We start from the raw sequence: 23,695 nt of genomic DNA on the forward strand, positions 1-23,695 counted from the left end.
CGAGGCATGGCCAGTTGAGAAGGGTAATAAATGCGAAGGAAAGAAAGAATCGAGGCATCTTCAATATCGAGAGAAGTGATGCAGCAATTACGATGGAGCCAGGTATTAGGAATTGTGGAATATCTGACTAGAACTTGTACAAATATGGCATGAAGCTGATAGCAACAGAAGAAATGCTTCGAAACTGGTGAAAGCTAGGACATACCGGGACTTTTACTTATCACATAAGATATTGCAGCCTTGGGCCTCCGAAGAGAAACCTAACAATACCAATGTTGGACAGGCGGAAAAATTCTGTTTGCAAGAGCCTCTGGATGGATCATACAAAGAACGGAGGCCACAGAGCTGAACGAGAATGACATCCTTCGAGCCACCTTCTTTTCTAGGAAGCACCCAGGAGGCGGGTTAGAAAGCGGTATTCTTCCGACAAGTAAGCAGCCACGGGAGGCAAGAACCCTCACACTCGAGAGTCAAGTGGTGTTCTCGTATCTATTCCTCCCAGTGGGCATGCTCATTTTACCATCATCCAGTGGTACCAAGACATGTACTCTGAGTTGCGAAGGCTACACAACTGAAGCCTCATCCAGCCCGACTAATTACTGGAGTGATTAGAACCGATAAAACTCATCGAGGGCGGTAGTAAGCCGCTGGAAGGGTGTGCGAGAGAGCGAGACTGGGATCAGGACTCTGCAGGTATTTATAGCAAAAAGTCCCAAGCTCAAAGGCTGGGTCGTTAGATATGTTGACCAAGTAATCATGTAAACGCAGAGTCGAAACTGACTCGTCCTGTATTCGGTGGAGTAAAATCGTAAGAGCTCATCTTGATTGAACATATGCATGTCAATTGGTATCGCAAGTGCATTTCTGCATAGAATTATGACGGAGGCCCTGTTGTCTAGCTTCCGTTGGGATTAAGTTGTGCATTCCGAAGGGAGGGTTTTCGGGACCATTTGGGCAGATAAATCTGTCTTGATCCAGCTGGGGCAAGCATCCACTCCACTTGCCGAGAGACCTTTACGGATTAACATCCAATGGATTACTCAGCTCGGTCTCGGTACGAACGGCTACCCTGCAACTTGCCGGATATCCATACTGTGGCTTCAGGCTCGCGCTTTTTAAGGAACCAGCCAGACACACTTAGACTTTTCACTCATTCGCGACTTTCCAATAATCCCTCCGCAACCTTCACTTCGCCTTTCGCACGCTTCGATACAAGCCACCGGGATGTTCATGAATTTTCCATATTCAAGGCGTGCAATCTTTCAACAGAGACGATTTGACACAGACAATTTGTGAGAAACAGCGTGGTTAAAGGGCAGCTTTGAGCCACAGCCGTGCTCACACGTAGGCCTCGGAGAAGACGATCTAAGTCTCACGCCAACATCTACGGTGTCCAGCTTACTTTTCTCACCGTCTTCTCTTCGTTCCTACAAGATCATACCAAGCCGGAATGCCTTTTCCGTTGCCATCCATATCCTACCCACCCTCTAGGGACGGGTTTTGGAATCCTGTCACAGCAACCATCAACTGGTGCGAAGAGGTAGGCTTATTGCGCAATATACCAACAAGACCTATCAAACTTCTACCATCTGCTCGAACTTCACTGATTCTGACCTTTATTGATAGGACTACTATGTCACACCGTACGTGGCCGAGTTTGTCAACACTTTCACAAATGCGATATTCGTCTATCTGGCGTTAGTTGGAATTTCCAGCTGCATTAGAAATAACCATCCTCGAGTATTTCTGGTGGCATATGTCGGGTACATGACCATCGGTATCGCAAGCGTGGTCTACCATACCTCATTGAAGTGTTCGTTGCCTCTGAAATCCTTGACCATGCTGTGCTACAGTACTGACCCTCGAGCAAGACTGGATGCAGCTATTTGATGAGCTGTCAATGATATACACCACATGCATCCTCTTCTATGCGGTATTTTCTCACGGAAAATCCTTGTTTGGCCAGGCTCTTCTGGGCACCTTCATCACTGGCTTGGCCATTTTCATCACAGTGTACTACCACTACCTCGGAGATCCCGTCTTCCACCAAGTCATGTTCGGAATACTCACAGCCACTGTTGTGTTTCGAAGCATGTACATCATGGAGAAGATACTCCGGCCCAAGTCTACACCTCAGAGCAAGGCTGCGCTTCTCGACACGCAACTCCTCAAGAAAATGTGGACATTGATCACTTGCGGTCTTGTTTCCATAGCCATTGGATTTCTGGCTTGGAACCTTGACAACATTTTCTGTTCGCATCTTCGACATTGGAGACGAGAACTCGGACTCCCCTGGGGCGTTCTCCTCGAGGGCCATGGATGGTGGTGAGTGTTAACTAACATCGGTGCCAGGAAGAAGCTAACAGCCGGCTTAGGCACCTATTCACCGGTATTGCATGCTATATAAACGTGACTTACGGCGTCTGGCTACGCTATTGCAGAGACGGCAAGAAGGAAGAAGTCGTCTTGGCGTGGCCTTCGATGTTCGGTTCCATTCCCACTGTTGAGCGAGCGCAACATGGAGGACATCCGGCGAAGCCCGGATCTAAAACGGAGTGACCTTCAGTGCAACAACCTTTGGGACGAGGCTATCCAATACCAAGAACTGTGCCGGATAAGCGGAACCGAGATGGCGGCGATGGCTTTGATTGTGTGTCACAGTGTGAATTCTGCCCACGGTCTGGCTCTAGAGAAAGGGGGGCCGATAAGTGCCAGTGAGGATGTGTAGGACAGCGAAGCGGCTGAGGAATATTGTCTGCTGTGACACCGCTTGGCTGTCAAATAGCAGACATGTAAGATAGGACTGTGCGATGACATTTTCCTGCCAAGTCAATAGGGGGCGAAGGACGAGAAGAGGAAGCCACTCAAAACACACCAAGGCTTGGTCGCTACATGAATGTTTAGGTGGGTGTGAGAAGCAGGCTACCAATCATGTTCTGTACTGGGAAACCGGTGTGAGGTGGATGCGACTGCATCTAGTAGACAATTCCAACAAAGGAATACACTTCGTTTCTCGTCGCGACGCATTGGTCTCGTCTCACGCAACTACACATTTGACCATTGACTTGACCCCCCTTCTCTTCTTTTCTTTCAAAAGTACGTATTTACCCTAACAGATATCCGCGCTTTACTTCAACAAAGGCCAGAAATGAACAGAGCTTGAATACATGTCTGTCACTGAGATGAGCAATCCTTACCAATAAGCTGCGGCGCCGACCCGCGCATCAGGTCTGCCAAGTGTTGTACAGACTCGAACCAACTGTCCAACACCCCTGCGCTTGACTCCTTGAACCAATCAGTTACCTTCCGGTAGAATGCAGCTGAGCATTGTTCACAGTGCTTCAATATGCGCTTCTAAAGACGGAGGGAGGGCGGTATTGACCCTTTCGCTTTTCAGGGAATCCTAATCAATATCTTTACGCGTGCGGTTACACAGCATCAGGCTGTCAAATCAGTGAGCTGCCTCTACGGGCCGAAGAATCTTAGGGAAACTCGACCATCTGGTCTTTGTTTTCTCTCAGACGGAAAGGAGTGCCTCGTTCCTGGATTTGAAAAGTTTCCTCTGCAGTCTCTCATTCTCTGCAACGGTAACTGTTGAGCGACGACCGAGTGTTTCACGCCGTCAGTACACACCCGAAAATTCTTTCCACATCCAAGGTCGACTTGGAAGTTCTGTGCGGCCAGCGCTCCAAGGCGCATAAGATCTGCCGTAGGCATGGCACGCCCATGGCCTTTTACATGTCCCTGGCGAAGTATCTTGGCTTTACTATCAAACGTTTCTCTTTCCATTGCATTATCCATCCCAGAAGATGCCAATGAGTACGGCTCCTCATTCACATATCGCGATGTCGGAAGAGTAGTACCAGACTTCGTGATTAATCACGGTAAGAGAACATCTCCACTACCCTCACTTGTCTCGAAAGATTCCCAGAGATTGCACCTGGCAAATTAAGGTATCATGCCGATACTGACCTACTATCATACTAGCGCCACTGATATGGCTACACTCAGACGACCCATTCCGCCCGGCAGATATACTCGAACATGTCCGCCATACCACGCCGATGGTGCACATGGAGCCCATCAGAGGACTGCCACAACTCGATCTCGATAATTTGGCTATGCTAAACGACTACTGGAACAACGGCCCAGTTTCGCTAACTGCAAACGGCGACATCACCAGTCTTCCTACCTGGCTCTTTGGAGAGACGCCAGATGAGACGGGCAAGCTCCACAATGCCACCTCTTGCGTTGTGATCACCGTCGATAAGGGCTCAGGAGATCTAGATGCCTTTTACTTCTACTTCTACTCGTACGATCAAGGGGCAAACATCACTCAGGTTCTACCACCTATGAATGGGTTGATAGAAGACACTGAGCATGGCATGCACTTTGGCGATCATGTTGGTGATTGGTCAGCTCCATGTTCAGATCCGTACCCACGAGATTGTATTCACTGACCTTTGTTTGGACAGGGAGCACAATATGATTCGGTTCCACGACGGGAAACCTACCGGTATCTATTACAGTCAACACTCTTCGGGCTCTGCCTACAAGTGGGATGATAATGACCTATCAGTGGAAGATGGTCGGGTACGAACTTCCTCCGATCTTTTGGTCAAACTCAACCACGCAGCTAATGTTGTCTTAGCCTATAGTTTACAGCGCATGGGGTTCTCACGCGAACTGGGCATCTCCTGGGTGAGTAATACGCCATACTATCCCATCTATCGATATTGTGTAATGACAGCATTCGATCAGCGATCACGTTCACGACTCGGTCTTACTAGACTACTGTGACGCAGGTAAAATCTGGGATCCTGTATCTTCGGCATATTACTATAAATTCGATCCCGAAACGTCACTCTTAACGAGCATATTTCCACCCGGGGCGGAAGCCTCTATCAATCTTACATCCTTCTTGTACTATTCCGGCATATGGGGAGACTTCCAATACCCCGACGACCATCCACGTCAGAAGATCGTACCCTACTTTGGTCTGAAGCGTTACGTCTCCGGCCCGACGGGTCCGACTACGAAGCAGCTTGTAAGGAAGGGACTCTTTCCAGACCATCCTGAAAGAAAGAATCTTTTGCAGTGGGGAGTTGGCATATACATGTCGCTGTATCCATGCTGTTTTAGGGGATGGAGAGCCTGGGTTTCTGGCATCGCCTTCATTGGGTTGTTGGTGTGCATTGTCCTTGGGATCAAACGCTCTTTGAAGTGGGCTAGGGCGCGGAAAGAGGGATATAAGAAGATCGGCAACGAGGAAAGCATTCCGTTACGGGAACTGGACTATTTAGATGACAGAATTTCGAATCACCGGGATTGAGGGAAAGGGTTTGAGCGTCAAATCTCTGAGGACATGGTGACGAAATCAGGCGAAAGTAGTACTCAGCTCCGAGGTTGTATAGCCTTAGTATATTGTAATATTATTAGATCGAGTCTGTAGTACATGTGGGCATAAAGTAGAGCTGCGCCTTTTTTTCTCTATCATTAGATCTTGGGTTTCTCGAGTTCTGATACCCTCTTGCGCCCCTAGGCTTTCTCATGCTGGCTTCGGCATTCTCTTGCGACCCAGCGAATTATGCTGATGTCGCCTGCTGATGTACATCGGGAAATGCCGAGAAAGAAATCCTGGATTTGAAGGTGAGAAGTATTGCAACATGAAGTTTGGGAAGCTTATATCTTCGAATTCGGGTCTCGGTTTGAGGATTAAGACATTGTTCGGTTTTTTGGGCCTTGGAACCGTGCAAGATCGTCCACAGCCGCCTAAGCATACGGGACGAGTCCGTAGGTGAGTTAAGTAGATACATACTGCAAGCTCCATTGAATTCGCGCAGAAGTTCATGAGCCTGTAGGCAACGTCGCCTCGTCGACGAGCCACGATGCCAAGCATGCGGTGTTGAAGCTTAACAGCCCGGGACTCATCACCACAGTCAAGGCTCACGTCTTTGAAGACCATTTCATTTGATCTGAAACGTTCACTCCGGACATCTTGGACAATCTTCTCCCCAACGCTCATGGTCCAAGCTGGCATACTAAGGCACTGTGGCGCTCGACTAAGACCGTACGCAGTTAGTGAGAAGGTCCAGCCCGTCTAGGCGGTGCGCCTAAACTTGTGTTGAGGCTGCAAGACACTGTCAGCGTCTAGCCCACGTCGGGATAAGCGCCAATCCCGCCCCAAGCGATTGAGCTACCGGCTCCCAAGGGGGGGAATCCGAGGAAGGAGAGGAGAAGAATGAATACAATCACAGAGCCTCCCTTTCACTTCAACTCGTAATGGTCTCATAGTCTGTGCACTCAAACAACAAACAACATCCCATCGGCGAGCGAACACGACTCGAGCAGAGCTTCCCCGGAATATCAAACTCGAAGAGTCGACCCTATTGTATACTAGTCTACAGTCCAGTACGGAGGCAAGATGTCCGTATCAGCTTATCTCGCAGCCTTCGGCAAGGCGTCGCCAGCGACGTACGCCCTCGGCAGCGGACTCCTCGTCACATCATCACTCTTCTTTGGAAACATCGGGCTGTCTCTCACTGGACCTCTTCCTATCATCAGAGATCAACTTGGCGCGTGCACTCTGAGTTCAAAGCAGAAGATCAAAGTATGGAGACTCTTCTTTGACGAAGCCTCTGTGAGTGAGACCCTTCCTCATCATCGGCGAGATGAATATTCGTCGTCAAAAGAGGAGTGATGAGTACTGACGCCGTGCACCAGAGATACATCATCGGCGGCACCGGCGTGACAGCGACGCTTCACCTGGCCGCCTTCGCGCTGAGCGAATCGCCTGTATCCCGCAGGCTCGCCGTCATGTCGGCGCTCTGCAGCATCTGCATCCTGCCGTACACGCTCGTCGTCATCATGCCCACCAACAACAGCCTCATCGCCCTGGATGACAAGGTGGCTCTATCGGAGCTGGATAGGAAAAAGGTCGGGTGGCTGATTGAGAAGTGGGATCGGCTGCACAAGATCCGCTTCTTGATGTACGGATGTGCGTGGGCTTTGAGTCTTGCCGCGTTTACGTCTTCTTTGTTAGCTGGACTTTTGGAGGAGTGACGAGATGCTAAGGATAATTACCTAGTTGATCGTTGCGTTTCTTTTGTCTTCGTTGTTTCCGGATGGGTCATAGGGTTGATAATTGGCGATGGCTCAGCCTAATGTTCCAGATATAATGTTAAATTGGATATGAGTAAACACAATGAACCTGGTAATTACAGACTGACCAGGGCGCGCCATATCGCCCGCAAGACCAGAATGAGGCTAAAGTATCGGCTATGACTTGCAAAGACGGAAAAGTGTGACAAGGAACCCTGACGACTGCTGTTGACATGGTCAAATATATGAGTTCATGACAAATTCGTAGTCCAATCGTGGTTACTTAAGCTTGATAATAAGCAAGAATCCGTAGCCTATCAAGTACGAGGTGCATGTGATGAAACCTCAAGGTCTCATGGCAAGAAAGCTTCCACGGATTATAGACCCGATACGACCTGGAACACGTGCTTCGTCTCTCACGAAGTTTTGGGGAAAGAAACTTTGCTCCAGCTTCTGGAGAGAACCCGAGTCCCGGACTCCGTAGAAAGTTTGGCGGCAACTCCACATGACCACTTTATGAGCCGATCACTGCTGGTCGAAGATACCATGTAGATCCGACAATTGTTTCCCCGGCATGTTGTGCCGTGATTTTTATCCCAGTAATCTGCTATTTGCCAATTAGATTTGAAGAAGTTCTTGATTAGAAGTATGCACCAATCATTAGCATCGTTATCCTAGTATCATGTATTCGTGTCTTGGTAGCTGTTGGGACTTAGGACTCGCCGGCCAGCAGGCTTTTGGCAATAATTGGGAGTGTGTACAATTGATGGCTATTATTCGAGACTAAGACTAAGTATTCAACGTTGGACTGCATGAGTTATTCACGTACAGAGACGGGATGAGATAGCTGTTGACTGAAAAGAATATTTTTCTTCTGTTTGACGACCCCGATGCCATCATCCCCCTCCAATCCCGGAAGATGTGAGTCTATGTGGCCAATCCATGCGCCGCTGCCCAACCAAACTCCAAATAGACTTTACTGAATCATTTCCAGAAGCAGATAGGCCCAGCGCTTATTGAAGCAGGCTCTACCTTCCCCCCTCTCGTCTCAACTCTACGACAATTCAGGGATCCTGGTGCCGAACATGCGGTTACCCGACATCATGTCGGATAATCCCGTTGCTGTGGTCCCAAATAATGGCCCCCCAAACTCTGTCATGGAAGTGTCGTAGAACCGAAGGGGGAGAGTTCAGCCGTTGAAACGGTCCTGTTATCAGGTCTCTAAGCCATCCGAGTGCCATCGCAGTCGATGATTGAAATATGAAAGAAAACGTCAAGAATTCTACATGGCCAAAACCGCCACCGTGAACGTCGCGATGAGAACCGCGAGTCTGAGTCCAGCACCGGAGATACTCTCAGCTGCGGCACTCTTGCCAGCACCAGGCAAGCCGGTGTTGTTCTGGCTCTGTCTGAACAGGGGATCCATCGTAGCATTCTTCGTGACAGGCACCTGAGAGCCCGCAACGCAGAATTGCGTGGGGTTGCTCCATGTGGCGTCGACGACGCGCTTCCACGCGTTATCGGGCTTGAAGAGCATCTCGCGGCTGTAGAAGATGCGGCAGTTGGCCGGCTCCCAGAGGAATTGCAGCGGCGTCCTGGCGTCGGACATACTGTAGGCGTTCTTTGCGTTGATGGCACCGGCGCTCTTGGGCGTGGTCGCGCGCTTGATGGCGTAGCCCTTCGCCAGCTCGCCGAGCTCGCCGTTCATGATTTCTTCCTTCTTGTCCTTGGGGGTGAGGGCGATGATGGCCTTGGCGTCGGTGGTCATGTCGTTGAAGGCGAAGACCTGGGCGCCTTCGACACCAGCGATGGACTGCATGATACCAGATTGGGGGCGGCCGCCGATGACGGTGGTCTTGATGCCCATTTGAAGGATCATGAGGTAGGAGAAGATCGTGCAGGTTGAGCCGCAGGTACCATCAGTGAAGAGGACCACATTCTCAGGGTCGAAGACGCGAGGGGGCGGGTTGGCTTTGCTGCCGACGCCGGTGAGGTTGAAGGTGGGGTCGGTCTGGTTGAGTGGTGCCTGCTGGTACGCAGTGAAGGTGTCACCGTTCAGCGAGACCGGTGCCAAGATCTGGTCAACAGTCGTGAAGGCGGCTTCATCCGGTGTGTAGACGCCTCCAGGAAGCAGGTTGCTGACGATGGAGCTGCCGCCTAGAGCTTCAAGGGCATCCTTCTCCTCGGGCGTGGTAGGCGTGAAGTTGGCAGGGATGGCGGCGGAAAGACGAGCAAGAGTAGTGAGACCTTCGGACAGACGCAAGTTGTTGGCCTGGAAGCGGTTGACCTCAGGGAACAGCTATCATAAAGGTTAGCGTGGGAAAAGTGGCAGGGGGACAGTGTGACCTACCTGAGCGAAGAGCTCGTAACCAGCAACGACGAAACCACCACCGTTGGCAGCGACATCAATAACGAGACGCTTCTTCCCGGCGTCCTTGCTCTTCTTCAAGAACGTGGCGACGGTGCTTTGGAAGTTGGTCAAGTACTCAGTAGCGTCAATGGAGTCGGGAGGAGCGAAAGACGAAACAGCGAGTACGGCAACGTCATCGTATCCCGTTCCATTGAGGAAGTATCCGGACGTGGTGTTGGCACCACTATCACGGACAATTGGGAAGGGGTATCCCTCAATTGTCGGCTTAGGAGGGGGCGGCGGGCCTGAAGTCTTTGGCGGGGTCGGCGTCGTCTGGTTAGGCTTCATGCCAGGCTGCGACGGCTGGGGCTTGGCGGGCGAGTCGGGGTTGCAGAACTTGTTGTAGTAGTCCTCGCCGCTGTTGACGCCAGTGAAGTTTGCGCCGGTGCGGATGAGAGCGAAGCTGTCCTCGGAGCGCTCCTCGCCGTTGTCGTAGGTGATTGTCACCTTGGGGCCCTGGAAAGCGAGGGAGGCGGCGACGACGATGAAGCTTTCCTTCGACGCGTACGACTTGAAGTTGGCGTTCCATTGAGAGTCGGGGTCCTGGTAACCGCTGAACTTCAGGTTCAGGTCTGCGATCATGGTGGCAGCATCTCTGCCGTTGATCCTGACGATGGCGGGGGCGGTGGAGTTGCCATCAAGCTGGGCTATTGTGGAAAATCAGTGCTTGATCAATCATATTGATCGAAGGGCTAGCGTTGGGACTTACCAAGATGGTACAGCTTAGGCACTTCAACACCATCGCGCGAGACCGACACAATATCGGCAGCGAGGTTGTTGCGGAAGCTGAAGCCCTTGAACACATCACCACGGAAGGCAAAGTGACCGTCGTGAGCCGAAGCAATCAGCTGGAAAATGGCAAGCTGGAACTCGTATTCGCTCTTGTACGAGCCGGCCTCTGCCTTCTTCTCAATCTCATCCAGGCCGCCCTCGATATCGGTAGGCGGTAACATATACGACGCCGGCGGGTTCTTGAGCCATGACAGCGTGGATTGCCATTGCACGTAGGCTTTCAAACTCTTGACCAGGTCCTTGGCCGGGCCCTTCTTATTCGGCACCGTCTGGAGGCAGTCAAAGGCCAACTGAGCTGGCACTTGGGGTGTTGCTATTGAATGGGGCAAACTTTGTTAGCGGATATGCTTTTTTGTGTTTGCTTTACACCATGACGTCCAACACTTTTGTAGAGGATCTTGGGGAATCTCTAGCGTTCCCCGCCGTAATAGTTGCAATCTTCCTCCCCCAACATAGGTAGCTGGCATGCTCTTGCAACAACGTACCTTTCGGGCTCGCCATGAGAAATTGTTGGACCTTGGGCTGAATCTGAGCACATGCCTCAGCATTGCCGCCAGGAACCGTTCCGTTGGGAGCGCTGGGCGTTGTCGGCGTTCCGCTGCTTGTGGGAGTTGGCGTTTGTCCCGGAGCCTGGGGAGCCGGCGCCGCCAACACAACGGCGGCCGAGGCCAATGTCCACCAAGTGAATCTCATCTTGATCGTCTGCTCGCGAGGTCTTTTGTTTCCCGTTTTCTTCTCTGCGCAAACTTCCGCGTCTCCTTCGAACTATCACACCTCCTCAAAGAATAGAAAAGAAACAGATAGCACAGCTATCGGCGAGGCCAGCTCAAAGTCTCGAGACCGAGACGGGCACTGAAAGGAAGGGAAATAATGGGGCTGGAAGCAATTCGCCGAAGCCTGAGAAAAGAGACTCAAGAACGTCCACGACCGGCGGGATCGACGAGCATATGGGGTTTTAAGAGTTGCATTGTCCTCTTCCCTCCTTTGCCCTCTGGGGCCAGTTTCTGTGGTCGAAAGGCAACTCACGAAATAGGCCGGGTCCCGCTCATTCGCTCTCGTTATTCCCTTGGCGGCGGGCGTTCTGTGTCTCTTGCGGCGCGCTGTTACCCCCATGCCCACACACGTCCCAAGTTTGTGCTCCCAAATCATGAAGCCATCATGAAACACGACAACCCTCACATCTTCAGATAAGCATCCGCGCATCCTGGGTGCCGGACGCTGCAAGATTTAAACTCGGACATCATGCAAGGGCACCCCCCTCTACGACCCTCTTACTACTTGGGAATAGGCCAGATCTGTGCACCAAGGTAAGCACAGAAGAGGCTTAGGGCAGCCCCCTCCCGAGGCTAGACAGGCAGAGTGCGGCGACATTTCAGAGGGTAAGGAAAGGGCCTCATTCTGTTGCTTGGCGGTTGATTGGGTTATTGTTTCGGTGCAAATCGGGAGAATTCAGTCTCTGTCTGAAGTTTGAAGACAGGCCATCCTCGACAACACACACGATACAAGATATCGATGAGTGATACTTGTGCCGGCTATCTACCGGGCTGGGCGTATGAGGCTTAAAGACTAAGTAGATCAACTGTGTTTTGTGCTGTGGCCTCTTTTCCGTGCTTTTCCTCCGTCTCTTCCATTCTTCCCGTGTTTCCCCCCCTCATCCCACCCTCCTTCATCTCGCCAGAGCCTCATTGTCACTGCCCTGAGATACTCACATCACATCCGTACCAATCCAGCCGCTTACATCCCCCGCCATCCGTGAAGCTTCTCGTCGCCTCACCCTTGGCGATATTCTTGGCAGCCCCTACCCTGCTGTAGCAGATCCCGCCGGAGGAAACGCATTCCGCACCAGTAACGCTCAACCCCCACCACTACACCACCCACAAAACCACTGACTCTGGGCAGAGCCAGATCTTGTGTTGCATACAGGCAAGGAACCCGACTCGCGTGCTTCTCCTGAACCATGGACCATGACCCATCTGTCTCGGTGACGCCCGGCACTAGCTCGGGTCAAACCCCACGGGTCCTCCAAGCCAGTAAACAGCCCTAACTAAACACCTTTAAACTCACCTTTGCTCCGTGGATCAAAACAGAGTCAGGGGATCATCCCCCACGGCCAGACCTCATTTGAAATGGCCCGTCCGGTCCATTGTGCACCCGCTTACGCCGTGGGCTCTCTTCTTCTGCGCAGAAGCCTGTGAAGAAGCCGTAGCAGCGCGCACGGATAAGAGCTCCAAGTCAAGCTGAAGCGGGCAGTTCTTACACAAGACACTCGTCGAAAGGCCATGCCCCTTGAGTCCGAATCTGGTCACGATGGTTTTACGATTTTCCGCTTCGTTTGGAACGCTTCTACCCCGCCACAGCGGAAAAAGCCTTATTCACTTGACTCCTTTTTGTTGATCAACAAGCCCCCTCCCACCCCGACCGAAGCTTCATTGAAAAAGGGTAAACTGGCGAAACTCTAGGTGCATCGTATGATAAGCTAGCGACCGGGGAACCGATCAACTATGCCAAGCGGGATGTTTGTCGATCGAAGCTTCACTGTTTTCACGCAAATCCTATGACCCCGCGATGGTACGGAAACCGTGTAAGGCGGATAATCAAAAGCCAATTCGACACCTCATGTCTAGGTACGAAAACGATAAACAACTCGTTAGTGAGAAAGGTAAACAGCCAAATAATAAGCAAACGAGCTGGGCAAGTCGCCCGACCGCTCGCTCCCTCACTCAAATCAAGCACGGGTATCTCAGCATCCGCTACTCTGTCCAGAGTCCCAAAGTCCAAACACCGCCCCAGCCGTCTCTTCCACGGACGGTAAAACACGCGAGTAAACTCCCTCCTCCTCTCTGCTCCTCCTCCTGCCGACTCCCCCTCGCCCGAACTATCTTACCGTCCGTTTTGACGTCGGCCGTACCTTATCCCTTCCCTGTCCATCCATGCAATGCGTCCATCATGCCTCACTCTTCTTCCATAGCCAATCCGCCTCAGACGATGACACCCAAGGCCTCCATTCCCAATACCCCCATGGCCAAACTCAATCCAGCCCCCGCAGCGGCAACGCCCACTAGTCCTGGACCAGTGCACCGCGCCGCGGCGACGCCTCCGGTGCTTGAGCTGGGTAACGCTACCCCTCCCGTGGCCGTCCCTCCGGCCCCGCTGCCGCCTCCGCCGCCGGTGACGCGACAGCTCGCCGTACAAGGCAACGCAGAAACGAACGGCGTAGGCGCCGCGGTGCCCGTCTCTACCGTTCCTGTGACCGTGAAGACCGGCGACTGCGAAACGGCCGTCACGTTCGGGGCGGCGTTGGGTGCGTCGACGTTGAGAACTGCGTCGATCATCTGCACTACGCCGTTGGCAATCAGGATATTCGTCTGAATAAGCCGTGCCGAGTTGACAAAGATGTCGTTGTTGAACAAGGTAATGTCCAAACTCTTGTTCCCAGTAGCGGCGGTCGCGAACTCGGTCCCGTTCTTTAGGGAAGACGCCTGCACTACCCGTGAGGGTACCAAGTGGTACTGCAACACGCGGCGCAGCGCATCTTTGCTCATACCGGAGAGCGTTCCCGCAACCTGCTGGAAGGCAGCGTTCCTCGGCGCGAAGATGGTGACATTAGGCGTCTCAGCGAATTCAGCGACAAGGTCGGCCGTGTACAGCGCGCCGAGAAACGCCGTCAGATCCTGGTAGGCGTCGCGGGCGGTGGTCTCGAGGCGTGCAGGCGTGACCATGAGGCTGTCGATGATCTGGATCAGCCCGCCGTCAAAGGGGACGTCCGTCTCGAGGACCGTGGTGCGGGATGCGACGCCCGATGTGATGACTACATCGTTGTTAGGCTGTTTTGTGACGAGGACGGTTTGGCCGCCCGTCACGTTGGAGTAGCGCGCGTCGGTGAGCAGGGTGGAGATGATGCTTGAGTCGCCTGGTGAGAAGGCGTTGAAGGCGACTTTGGAATCGAGGATGCCGTATTGGAGGGCGATGGCGATGGCGTCCTTGTTTGAGTCCCAGCCTTGGCCTTTGAGGTATGCTGCGTCGCTGGGAGCGAGGATCTAGCGTTGGTAACGTGGTCAGTAACTACGTTACGCATTATAGTCAGGGCTTTTTGACGTCTATGCGCTGGGCTGTTGCTGAAGGGTTATGATCCAGACGGATGGTATGCATCAAATGTCTTTTCCTCGACTGGTCTGAAAATGGGGCACGGGAGCAAAAATAGGGTGAGCCTTACCGTGACGCCGGATTTGGGCAAATTTGAGAAGACGTCTGCGTTATCCTGCAGCGGAAGTTGTTAGCTACAATCACACTGGATATAGAGGAGGTTCAACCAAGTATTGAGTCCACATCGCAAGCTCGCCAAGGCACCGAGGTCCGATCATTAGTTGCTTGTGGTGCATGCAATGCACAAGAGACACATGTCTCGGACCGGGCCCGCGGATGAAGGTGCGTTGGAGATCTGAGCGTGTAGTCAAGAGTCGCTATTCTCTTCTCTTACCTTGACCAGTTCGCGGAACGTTGTCAGATTCGCTTGCTTGCTGAGTGCTTCTTCTAAAGTCTGGGCTGCGACTATGGATATGCCTGATACCACCAATGCGACGGTAGCCCACAGGGCGTTTGTAGATGGCTTCATCGTCGGGAACGGCTCGCGTATTTGCTTGAGAGGAATTAAAATCCGGAGTCTTCAAGAACAAGATTAGAGACTAAGAATCTGAATGGTATTTCTCAAAGAGGCGATGGCGGCGCAATTATAATCATCTGCTGCATGCCCGGCACAACTGGCAAACGACACACACAATCGTCGTTGCCAGGACGAGAATGTTTGTGAAATCAAGGGATCAATAGATGAAAGAATCAAAAGAAGGTCTGACAGAAACTCCCGAGCGTGGGACAGGATGCAGATGACATTTTGAAGGGTAACTAGCTAAATCTTCTTCCTCCTTTCGACCTTCCCAATTCGCAATCCCGCATCCCGCATCGAAGCGGCGACGCGGGCCTGGACCCCTGGGTTGAAGCAACGGGACAGGGTCGCAATGCAGCATGGCAATAGGATCGCGGGTCCTTTCCTGGCGGACCATTTCGTGGCGTCGTTCAACGCGACCCTGGCACCATTTTTCGAACAATCAAACACGCCGTTTGAGTCTTGACAACTCTCTAAGCTTCCCAGCTCTTTCCCCGGTTGAAATTAGGCTTGAAGGAGCTGAGATATCAGAAAGCAACCAATCCGGGGGTGGCGTTCGACTCTTTGCGACTTTGCAGGATCGTGCGAAAACGTGGTGAAAGGGTGATGAAAGGAAGCTTAGGACGCGGCGTGGCCAGGTGCAATTAAACTGGAAGGGCTGAGAGATGGTCAAAGAGGGAAAGGCGGCGCGTTCGTTGGGGTGTTTGGCTGCGCTGCCACGCTGGTCAGCTTTTAGCGTCATGTTCTTGTGCCTGGACTAGAGCCAAGAGGGTGCATCGCGCGTGTGTTGTAGACGAACTGGGGTGCCCAGGGCCTCTCTGAGGAAAGGCCATTCGCTGGAAAACTCCAATGAGAACCAGTTAAATGGCACACAACCAGGACAAGATTCAGCCGAGTTGGATGTGACTATGAGTCTGTGCCTGGATGATGGGCTCGGAGCAGCGCGGGAGATCTTCATTATGTGGGCGGAATGTGGGCAGCTCATGTTCAAAGAAGATTATGGACGAGGGAACTCCGTCAGTCCAATTACTCAGTCTCCTTCAAGTAGGATGGTTGATGGACACTACCGTGAAGGAGTAGTCAACTCCCGACGCCATGTCCTGGATGTTTGAGCTGTCAACCGGGATGTTCTGAGTAAGAACCACAACCAGATCACCAGGCTATCCGTCAGGCCCTGGATGGTGTTCGAGGTATTTTCGGGGCCTCGAAACTGTTCAAAGACCAGGGGGCGTAAATCGGCGGCACGGCTCAGCTGCCAAGCCAATACCCTGCATCTAATTGATGATCGTATGTCAGGCTGCAACAAAATGAGACTGAAATCGGCCACGACCGGGTTCACGACGAAAAGTGGCCGGTTTTATGGATATCAACCATCCTTTGCGATAGTTCTAGGCAGTTTATTACGCTCTCGGATTTCTACAATCATCGGCCCCGCTTTATTATCGGCAGACCCGACCCGGTTCTTCGGCGCTGCCCATGCCGTGTGGATTCCGGCTGTCAGCTTCGGTGGGCTCCCTTGCCGTAAAGAGACAGTATATTTGTGGCTTAGTAGTGACATGCGCCGCTTACGGAGCTGTCGGTGATGATCATGATAGGCTTCTCATGTCCACAGCCACGGTTGGTGATGCAATCGAGCAGAGGATCCGCTATTTGGGACTTTGGTATCAGAGTTTCTGCACGCTGTGCTCGCTGCCTACGACGAGAATGGGGCTACAAAGACATCCTGGTCTGCACATCGATGATCATGTCGAGTTACTCTCTCTAGAACTCATTTCAATGTTCCAGATCAAACAATGTCTTACCCTTCGGAAAAGCAAAAGGAACCGGTGAGCTCTTCCGCCGAAGATACTAGCCTAGGAGCACCTCCTCCATCCTACGAAGAAGCCGTGCCGAGCGCCGCCCAAGATGACCTACCAGAATATGGCAACCTATCAGACAACCTTCACGCCGAAGCCGGGCCCTCGTCCTCCACAACTCTCACAGCCGCGACACACAAATTCCCGCCCACGATAAACTGCTACTTCCAATGGGCCTTCACAAGAACCTTTATCCTCGGTCCCTCCAACGAGGAGAGGCTCTTCGCCGCCTCGCCGCACGCGGGCTGGCGCACCAAGAGACGAGAAATCATCCTCCATGATGGGCCTACGGACAAGCACCCCGTCCTCGCGACGATCGGCAAGTGGTGGGCCGCAAAGGCTCAGACGCCTGCGACCATCGTAATCCCGCCCCAGGAAGAACGCGGCGAGACGAGCGGGTTTGAGACGGAGATTACCGGGGTGCCGTGGGGCTTGGATCAGAGTTCCGCCCGCGTGTTTTCGATGACCGTCGGGGGGAAAGATACCGGGACGGAGGCTAGGACTGAGAGGTTTCAGTGGAGGGGCAGTCGTGGCGGGGAGGTCTCTGAGCTTGCTCACGGGGGCACGTATGGGTGGAAGTTGGTTAGGTTGAATGAAGTCGCCGAGGACGCCGGAGGGAGTAGGCGGGAGAGGGAAGCTGGATACACGAGCGATGGGCATGAGATTGTTGCTATTCTGGCGACGAATTACAAGAGTTTGACAAAGGGGCTAAAGTTCTCATTTGCTGGCCCGGGATTGACGGGGATGTTGGGGGAGAGGTGGGAGATTGTTACGGTCGCGACTGCGTTGTGGACTTGGTATACTCACATCGAGGGCACTGAAGGTTCTTAATCTTGATGACGGATGAGGCTGGGAGAGAACTGCTTTTGCATTCAACATATACCCTTCGTCATTGCATGCCCTATCTACTAGAATACCAGGATTTCGTTTTCAATCTATGACGTATGTTCATCCAGTTATTAACCGCCTGTAGCAAACCATCTCAAATCTGAGAATCCGTGAAATGGGCCATATGACTCTTCCGCCGCGAAGCAGTGACAAGAATCTGAAGTTGTAAGACAAGAACCGGCTGTCAAGGGATAGGTGAAGGGGCAATCAAGAGCTTTCCCCGGGTTGATGGCGACGCTCATCCGAGCGCCGCCGACGGAAGTCCTTTCCGTCATTTTCGGCATCAACCCCGCAGTCAAGTAAGAAAGCCGCTCCTTAGGTAATCACCATGTTTGTCAAAGGGCGCGTTGTCGATCTTATGAAATAAGAAGCAACTTCTCCTCAACACGATACCAAAACACAACCTTCAGCTTCCCAGGTCTTTGCTCAGAAATGGAGTATCACGAGCCATGGCTGACGGAAAAGCAAACGCGCGAGAAGACTTTCCGTGATGTCATCGCAATATGCAATGACGGCAAAGACTTGACCGGTTTGGGGTGGCTCATCGACACGACAGGTATGCCTTCTGGCTCACGAGGTGGTGACTGGAAAGCAAATTTCGTAAGGCGCCTGAATGAACCCTTGGGACCAAATAGCACCAATGTGGTGAAGATCGATATGCTTCTGCTCAGTAACGATAACGACTTCTTCGCCCGTCTCATCAACAGAACGACGCTCAAGGACTCCAACGAGGTCTTTGAGTTCCAGGAACTCGTCCTTGCTAGTTTCATACGGGATGACGGTGTTAAAGGTTGGCGGTCGTTACGGGACGTGGACGCAATGTCCAATCGCCATAATTCAACAGTCCCTGCTTCGCTACCTCCACCAAAAGCCTCGGTAGTGGCCCCTATGACGGCGGGGAAGCTGAAGGACTTCTATAAAAGATACATTGACTGTATCAATGAAAAGACAATGGAACGGGACTTTGACCAATTTTGCCAGCCGGAGCTTCTCCACAATGGTCGCAAGCTCTCGATCTCCGAGTACATACCTCTGATCAGCGAGAGCCAAGATGCGATTGAGGGCCTCGAATTCTGTGCCTACCCCATCATCGCGGTTGAAGAGACGCAGCAGATCGCGGCGAGAATCGAGTTCACGGGGACCCCCGTCAAGGAATGGGGAGGCGCGAAGCCTAATGGCGAAGGCGTCTTCTTCGAGGAGTTTGTCATTTATCAGCTCGAGGATGGGAAGATTTCGAGTGTATGGTCGGTCGTGGACTTGGAAGCTTATCGAAAATGCATGGGTCCTGTACTCCCGTACGATGAGCACTTGCGCGAACCTCGTGAGAGGATCTCTGAAGTGGACATAGACAAAGTGTGGGGTACATAACACCTATTCTTGCCGAATCTGAGCATAACATATCGTTTACGACGCATTGGTGCCGGAGAAAACAGCTTCTTATTGTACTAGCCATTGAACACAAAGTCGCGTTTTGATAACGATTGGCTTCACTTCGCTATGGTACTTCATGGATAAGCTTTCCGCAACCGGCTTCCCTTAGTTTACATGATGATACCCAATGTCGGCTGTGCTTGATGAGGGGCTTGAATCAATGTCCACTGGGACTGAGCTTGGACGTATCCTGTTAGCTGACCTACTACAGTTCTCCATGTTCCTGCGCAAGCGGGTGATGCTAGCAAAGCCGTGTCTCTGGCTTCGCCCAAGGATGCTAATTAAGGTAAGGCACTTTGCTATTAGCTAACACCCGGTCTTATCATATACGAAAGAGAGTTTAAGGCCGAGTTGAAAATGGAGAAGGAAGCAGAGTTGACCAAAGATGCCAGACAAGCGAATGGTCGCGCAATGAGATCGAAAGAGTGAAACCCTTACCTGCCCTTTCACACACGCGGAGGCTCGTGGCAAGTGAAAAGAAATGGCGGATGAGCTACCAGGCGAATGCCCAGAGATGATGCTACATCTTGCATCGAAGCGGTCCAACCCAATCTCAAGAGCCCAGGCTTTACTGCGGGGTGTTGGCATACGGTATGTAAGGCTAAGGTAATGGGAAGGACTTGATGACTGTTGAACTGTTGATGACTTGCTGCCCCGCCGGCCTCAGGAATTCACAAAACCCGAATACACTATGATCAAGTCATGATGCGTGCCATGCTCTCATCTAGCGCCAGGCACAATGTGCTCGCGCACATGGGGCAGACACACTCTCTTTGGCGGTAAAAAAGAGAGCCCCGATATTGTTGTTGATGCGCTCGAATGAGAGGACGCCATCGCCACGCTCGGAAACCGGTAGATGACGAGGGTGGATCCGGGGGATATCCCAGACCAGGCCGCGGACCGCTCCCTCTTTCTCCAACTTCCCCTCATTCTTTTCATCTCAAGAAGTCAAAAGTTCTGCCCTTGTCACCATGTCCTCCTCCTTGTCCTCCAGGTATTTCCCCACAGGAGCGGAGGAGGGGAAGCTTGCAAGGGGGGTTAAATAACGTTGTCCTACTTTCGCGTTCGCGCGCGAAGCTTCAGACATCAACCGGTGCGCGGCCGATGTAACGGTACTCTTCACAACTTGCGCGCAAACACCCAATCCAAGCTGCTGTTACTCCGTACTTCTGCTCCGGACCATAGATCCTTGCTCTTTCAGTGCTCGCAGATGAAGACGCGAAATATCAACCGAGCTGAAGCAAAGAAGCCCCCCCTGGTATCCGTAGAGTCCGCGGGGCGAAATCTTGCCAAGACTGCTCGTCCTCGGTCCTGAAGCCACCGACAAGCGACGCTCACGATGTGGGTTCTGCCGTCTGGGCGAAGAGACGTTCACGCCGGGTACCACCTTATCTGAGCAGGATGCGGGGTGATCAGGCACATCAGGAACACCGGTTCATTGCGAGGCGATCTTTTCCAAAGGCCCTGTCCATCCGGGCGAAATGAGCACATGTTCTTCCTCCACCCGGTTCGCATGCGATGCTACGCAAGTATGGCAACATTCTCCCCGGTCCATTGAGTCCCTTGGGGATCAGCTCATCGTGTACCCGTGGAGCTTGGGGTTCCTTATAAAGAGGATGCCCCTTCGTAGCCGACTTGATGGTTCCTTCTGTTTGACACCCTCGCGTCATTGCAACCTCAATCTCAAGCAATAGGGAAGCAAACATGGTGTCGCTCAAGTCGGCCATTCTGGCCGCTACTTACGCCGTTTCGGCTGCTGCTGTCGATGTCTCCATCAAGGCATCCGGTGGCAATGCCACCAGTGGCCACCAGTACGGATTCCTCCATGAGGTTTGTGAATCAATGCCGTCTCTTGCCCGGAGGTCTTCCAACTAACATCTGCAATCTCAAGGACATCAACAACTCTGGTGATGGTGGCATCTATGCCGAGCTGATCCGCAACCGAGCCTTCCAATTCAGCCCCAGATTCCCCGTCTCCCTCGACGCCTGGCACGCCATCAACGGCGCCAAGCTCACCCTCAAGAACCTCACCGAGCCCCTCTCTGCCGCCCTCCCCGTCTCCGTCAACGTCGCTGGGGGCAATGGCTCCGGCGCTATCGGCCTCGAGAACGATGGCTACTGGGGCATGGACGTCAAGGTGCAGAAGTACACTGGCTCTTTTTGGGTCAAGGGCTCGTATGACGGTGTCTTTACTGCTAGCCTCAAATCCGCTCTCAACGAGGACGTGTTTGGCTCTGTTGAGATTGAGTCCAAGGCATCGGCCGACGAGTGGGTTGAGCACGAGGTTGAGCTCACTCCTGAGAAGGACGCTCCCAACAGCAACAACACGTTTGCCATTACCTTTGATCCTGCGGTATGAACCTCTTACATATCTCCAAGCTGAGCCACATATACTGACGACTCGCTTTTAGGGCGCTGCCGACGGCTCGCTGGACTTCAACTTGATCAGCCTCTTCCCTCCCACCTACAAGGGCCGTAAGAACGGTCTTCGTGTTGATATCGCCGAGGCTCTGGCCGGACTACACCCCGTAAGAATCTTGCCCAATCCTATCAAATTTACAACAAGAACACGCGTCTAACTGGTAGACAGAGCTTGCTCCGCTTCCCCGGTGGCAACATGCTGGAGGGCTTGAACAACGGCACCTACTGGGACTGGAAGGACACTCTCGGCCCCCTTAAGAACCGCCCCGGTTTCCAGGGCGTCTGGGGCTACCAGCAAACCCACGGCCTCGGTCTCGTCGAGTACCTCGAGTGGGCATTGGACATGGGTCTGGACGTTGTCATCGGCGTTTGGGCCGGCCTCGCCCTCAACGGCGATGTGACCGCAAAGGAAGACCTCCAGCCCTTCATTGACGACGCCCTCGACCAGATCGAGTTCATCCGCGGACCCGTCGACTCCAAGTGGGGTGCCCGCCGTGCTGAGCTCGGCCACCCGGAGCCTTTCACGCTCGAGTACGTCGAGATTGGCAATGAGGACTGGCTCGCCGGGTACCCCGGCGGCTGGACCTCGTACAAGGAGTACCGCTTCCCCATGTTCATGGAGGCTATCAAGGCCAAGTACCCCGACATCACCGTCATCTCCTCCGGCGCCACCACCGACGGTGATGGTTTCGAGATTCCTGCCCCTGGCATTGGTGATTACCACCCTTACCGCACCCCCGACGCTCTCGTCGACGAATTTGACCGTTTCGATAACGACATTGGCCACATTGTCGGCGAGGTCGCTGCCACGCACCCCAACGGCGGCACCGGCTGGGACGGCGACCTGATGCCCTTCCCCTGGTGGATCGGCACCGTCGGCGAGGCCGTCTCCCTCATCGGCTACGAGCGCAACGCCGACCGCATCCCGGGAACTTTCTACGCCCCCGTCCTCCGCAACATGAACCGCTGGCAATGGGCCGTGACCATTGTCCAGTTCGCCGCAGACTCGGCGCTGACGACCCGCTCCACCAGCTGGTTCGTCTGGGAACTCTTCGCCGCGCACCCGCTGTCGCACACTCTGCCCACCGTCGGCGAGTTCGGCCCTGCATACTGGGTTGCTGGCAAGAACGAGGCCAAGGGCAGCTTGATCTGGAAGGGTGCCGTGTATAACACCACCGACAGCGCGGACGTTGACATCAACCTCGCGTTTGAGGGCGTCACTGCTGGCACTACTGCCTCCCTGACTGTTCTGACCAACCCCAGCGGCGATCCGTTTGCGCACAACGATCCCCTCAACGGTGGCGAGACTACTGTCGCTAGCAACACTACTACTGTTGTAGCCAACGCCGATGGTGTTTTCACTTTCAGCCTCCCTGAGCTTAGCGTTGCTGTTCTTGATACTGAGGGTTCCAAGGGTAATCAGACTGCCCGTGCTATCAGACGCTTCAACGCGTAGATGATGGGGCAGAAAGAATAACGGAACCTTCTCTGTAATCCTCTCTGTCAGATTAGTGAATTTCGATCATCCACATTTGCATTGCTGTGCTTGAGTGTACCTCCAGTCCACGCGGGTCAAGGCCATAAATGAGCCAGTGAGAGACAGGGATCCAATCCTTGATGTGCTCAACGCTGAAGTTATGTGTAAGCAAAACATCCCGAAAGGAGATACTTCAAAGTAGCCTTCTACAACTACCTTTCATGTGGATAAAGTTGTAGATTTGCGAGCGATTGTGTATCTGTTCAAGGAGGCAGTGCGACTGGGCTTGCGGCTCTATGTATCACCTCATGCGGGCTTACCAGTCAGCCACTGCCAGAACGATGCAGCTGAAGGACCACCGCGACGAATAGCAAGATATTTCGGTCGCGGCTAAGCCGTTGCGCAGCCACAATCGAGTGCATACATATGCATCCTCAGCCCACCCCCTTCTTATCAGTTGGACAATCAGGCTTCAAGGCTGATTGCATGTTAAGTGTGGCTTTCTCCCATGGAATTGAGGCAACGCGAAGATGTATTTCTTCTCTCTCTGACAAACATCACAGCTACCGATTTGGACTTTCAACTCCACTTCATTGCAGCTCACCATGTCTCGATGGCATGAACGTGGGTGCGCTCGGCCTGATGTCGTGGTCTGCGAT

General features: G+C 52.9%; 9 protein-coding genes across 9 annotated transcripts; 7 read left to right on the plus strand and 2 right to left on the minus strand.

The window, feature by feature from the left end:
• Positions 1 to 30: 30 nt before the first annotated feature.
• On the plus strand, positions 31 to 5,974 carry CLUP02_11899 (uncharacterized protein; the record flags this gene model as incomplete). Its single annotated transcript, XM_049290864.1, has 27 exons — positions 31 to 75; positions 163 to 187; positions 284 to 553; positions 613 to 693; positions 769 to 808; positions 873 to 904; positions 959 to 1,054; positions 1,142 to 1,292; positions 1,349 to 1,461; positions 1,518 to 1,540; positions 1,627 to 1,813; positions 1,854 to 2,325; positions 2,376 to 2,471; positions 2,509 to 2,652; positions 2,729 to 2,792; positions 2,880 to 3,096; positions 3,183 to 3,309; positions 3,361 to 3,454; positions 3,522 to 3,657; positions 3,714 to 3,884; positions 3,988 to 4,414; positions 4,476 to 4,593; positions 4,652 to 4,701; positions 4,762 to 5,188; positions 5,629 to 5,649; positions 5,758 to 5,797; positions 5,862 to 5,974. 27 exons carry the CDS (start codon positions 31 to 33, stop codon positions 5,972 to 5,974), a joined length of 3,780 nt encoding a protein of 1,259 aa, XP_049148009.1.
• A 450-nt stretch (positions 5,975 to 6,424) lies between these two features.
• CLUP02_11900 (uncharacterized protein) lies at positions 6,425 to 7,062 on the plus strand (the record flags this gene model as incomplete). The annotated part of the gene is made up of 2 exons (XM_049290865.1): positions 6,425 to 6,640; positions 6,724 to 7,062. The coding sequence occupies 2 exons, from the start codon at positions 6,425 to 6,427 to the stop codon at positions 7,060 to 7,062; spliced, it is 555 nt and encodes a 184-aa protein (XP_049148010.1).
• An 88-nt stretch (positions 7,063 to 7,150) lies between these two features.
• Positions 7,151 to 7,653, plus strand: CLUP02_11901 (uncharacterized protein; the record flags this gene model as incomplete). Its single annotated transcript, XM_049290866.1, has 3 exons — positions 7,151 to 7,165; positions 7,224 to 7,303; positions 7,452 to 7,653. 3 exons carry the CDS (start codon positions 7,151 to 7,153, stop codon positions 7,651 to 7,653), a joined length of 297 nt encoding a protein of 98 aa, XP_049148011.1.
• Positions 7,654 to 8,383: 730 nt separating this feature from the next.
• CLUP02_11902 (peptidase S41 family protein) lies at positions 8,384 to 10,996 on the minus strand (the record flags this gene model as incomplete). The annotated part of the gene is made up of 4 exons (XM_049290867.1): positions 8,384 to 9,400; positions 9,452 to 10,158; positions 10,221 to 10,616; positions 10,789 to 10,996. 4 exons carry the CDS (start codon positions 10,994 to 10,996, stop codon positions 8,384 to 8,386), a joined length of 2,328 nt encoding a protein of 775 aa, XP_049148012.1.
• A 2,285-nt stretch (positions 10,997 to 13,281) lies between these two features.
• Positions 13,282 to 14,915, minus strand: CLUP02_11903 (fasciclin domain-containing protein; the record flags this gene model as incomplete). Its single annotated transcript, XM_049290868.1, has 3 exons — positions 13,282 to 14,340; positions 14,517 to 14,561; positions 14,781 to 14,915. 3 exons carry the CDS (start codon positions 14,913 to 14,915, stop codon positions 13,282 to 13,284), a joined length of 1,239 nt encoding a protein of 412 aa, XP_049148013.1.
• A 132-nt stretch (positions 14,916 to 15,047) lies between these two features.
• On the plus strand, positions 15,048 to 16,705 carry CLUP02_11904 (uncharacterized protein; the record flags this gene model as incomplete). Its single annotated transcript, XM_049290869.1, has 8 exons — positions 15,048 to 15,106; positions 15,167 to 15,198; positions 15,266 to 15,422; positions 15,495 to 15,566; positions 15,639 to 15,687; positions 15,725 to 16,007; positions 16,077 to 16,469; positions 16,602 to 16,705. The coding sequence occupies 8 exons, from the start codon at positions 15,048 to 15,050 to the stop codon at positions 16,703 to 16,705; spliced, it is 1,149 nt and encodes a 382-aa protein (XP_049148014.1).
• A 51-nt stretch (positions 16,706 to 16,756) lies between these two features.
• On the plus strand, positions 16,757 to 17,650 carry CLUP02_11905 (uncharacterized protein; the record flags this gene model as incomplete). Its single annotated transcript, XM_049290870.1, has 1 exon — positions 16,757 to 17,650. The coding sequence occupies one exon, from the start codon at positions 16,757 to 16,759 to the stop codon at positions 17,648 to 17,650; it is 894 nt and encodes a 297-aa protein (XP_049148015.1).
• A 489-nt stretch (positions 17,651 to 18,139) lies between these two features.
• On the plus strand, positions 18,140 to 19,075 carry CLUP02_11906 (SnoaL-like polyketide cyclase; the record flags this gene model as incomplete). The annotated part of the gene is made up of 1 exon (XM_049290871.1): positions 18,140 to 19,075. One exon carries the CDS (start codon positions 18,140 to 18,142, stop codon positions 19,073 to 19,075), a length of 936 nt encoding a protein of 311 aa, XP_049148016.1.
• A 1,767-nt stretch (positions 19,076 to 20,842) lies between these two features.
• On the plus strand, positions 20,843 to 23,015 carry CLUP02_11907 (alpha-L-arabinofuranosidase; the record flags this gene model as incomplete). Its single annotated transcript, XM_049290872.1, has 4 exons — positions 20,843 to 20,968; positions 21,030 to 21,491; positions 21,550 to 21,666; positions 21,729 to 23,015. 4 exons carry the CDS (start codon positions 20,843 to 20,845, stop codon positions 23,013 to 23,015), a joined length of 1,992 nt encoding a protein of 663 aa, XP_049148017.1.
• Between the last annotated feature and the right edge of the window lie 680 nt (positions 23,016 to 23,695).

Source organism: Colletotrichum lupini, chromosome 6 (genome assembly GCF_023278565.1).
Source record: "Colletotrichum lupini chromosome 6, complete sequence".
Classification (NCBI taxonomy): Eukaryota; Fungi; Ascomycota; class Sordariomycetes; order Glomerellales; family Glomerellaceae; genus Colletotrichum; species Colletotrichum lupini.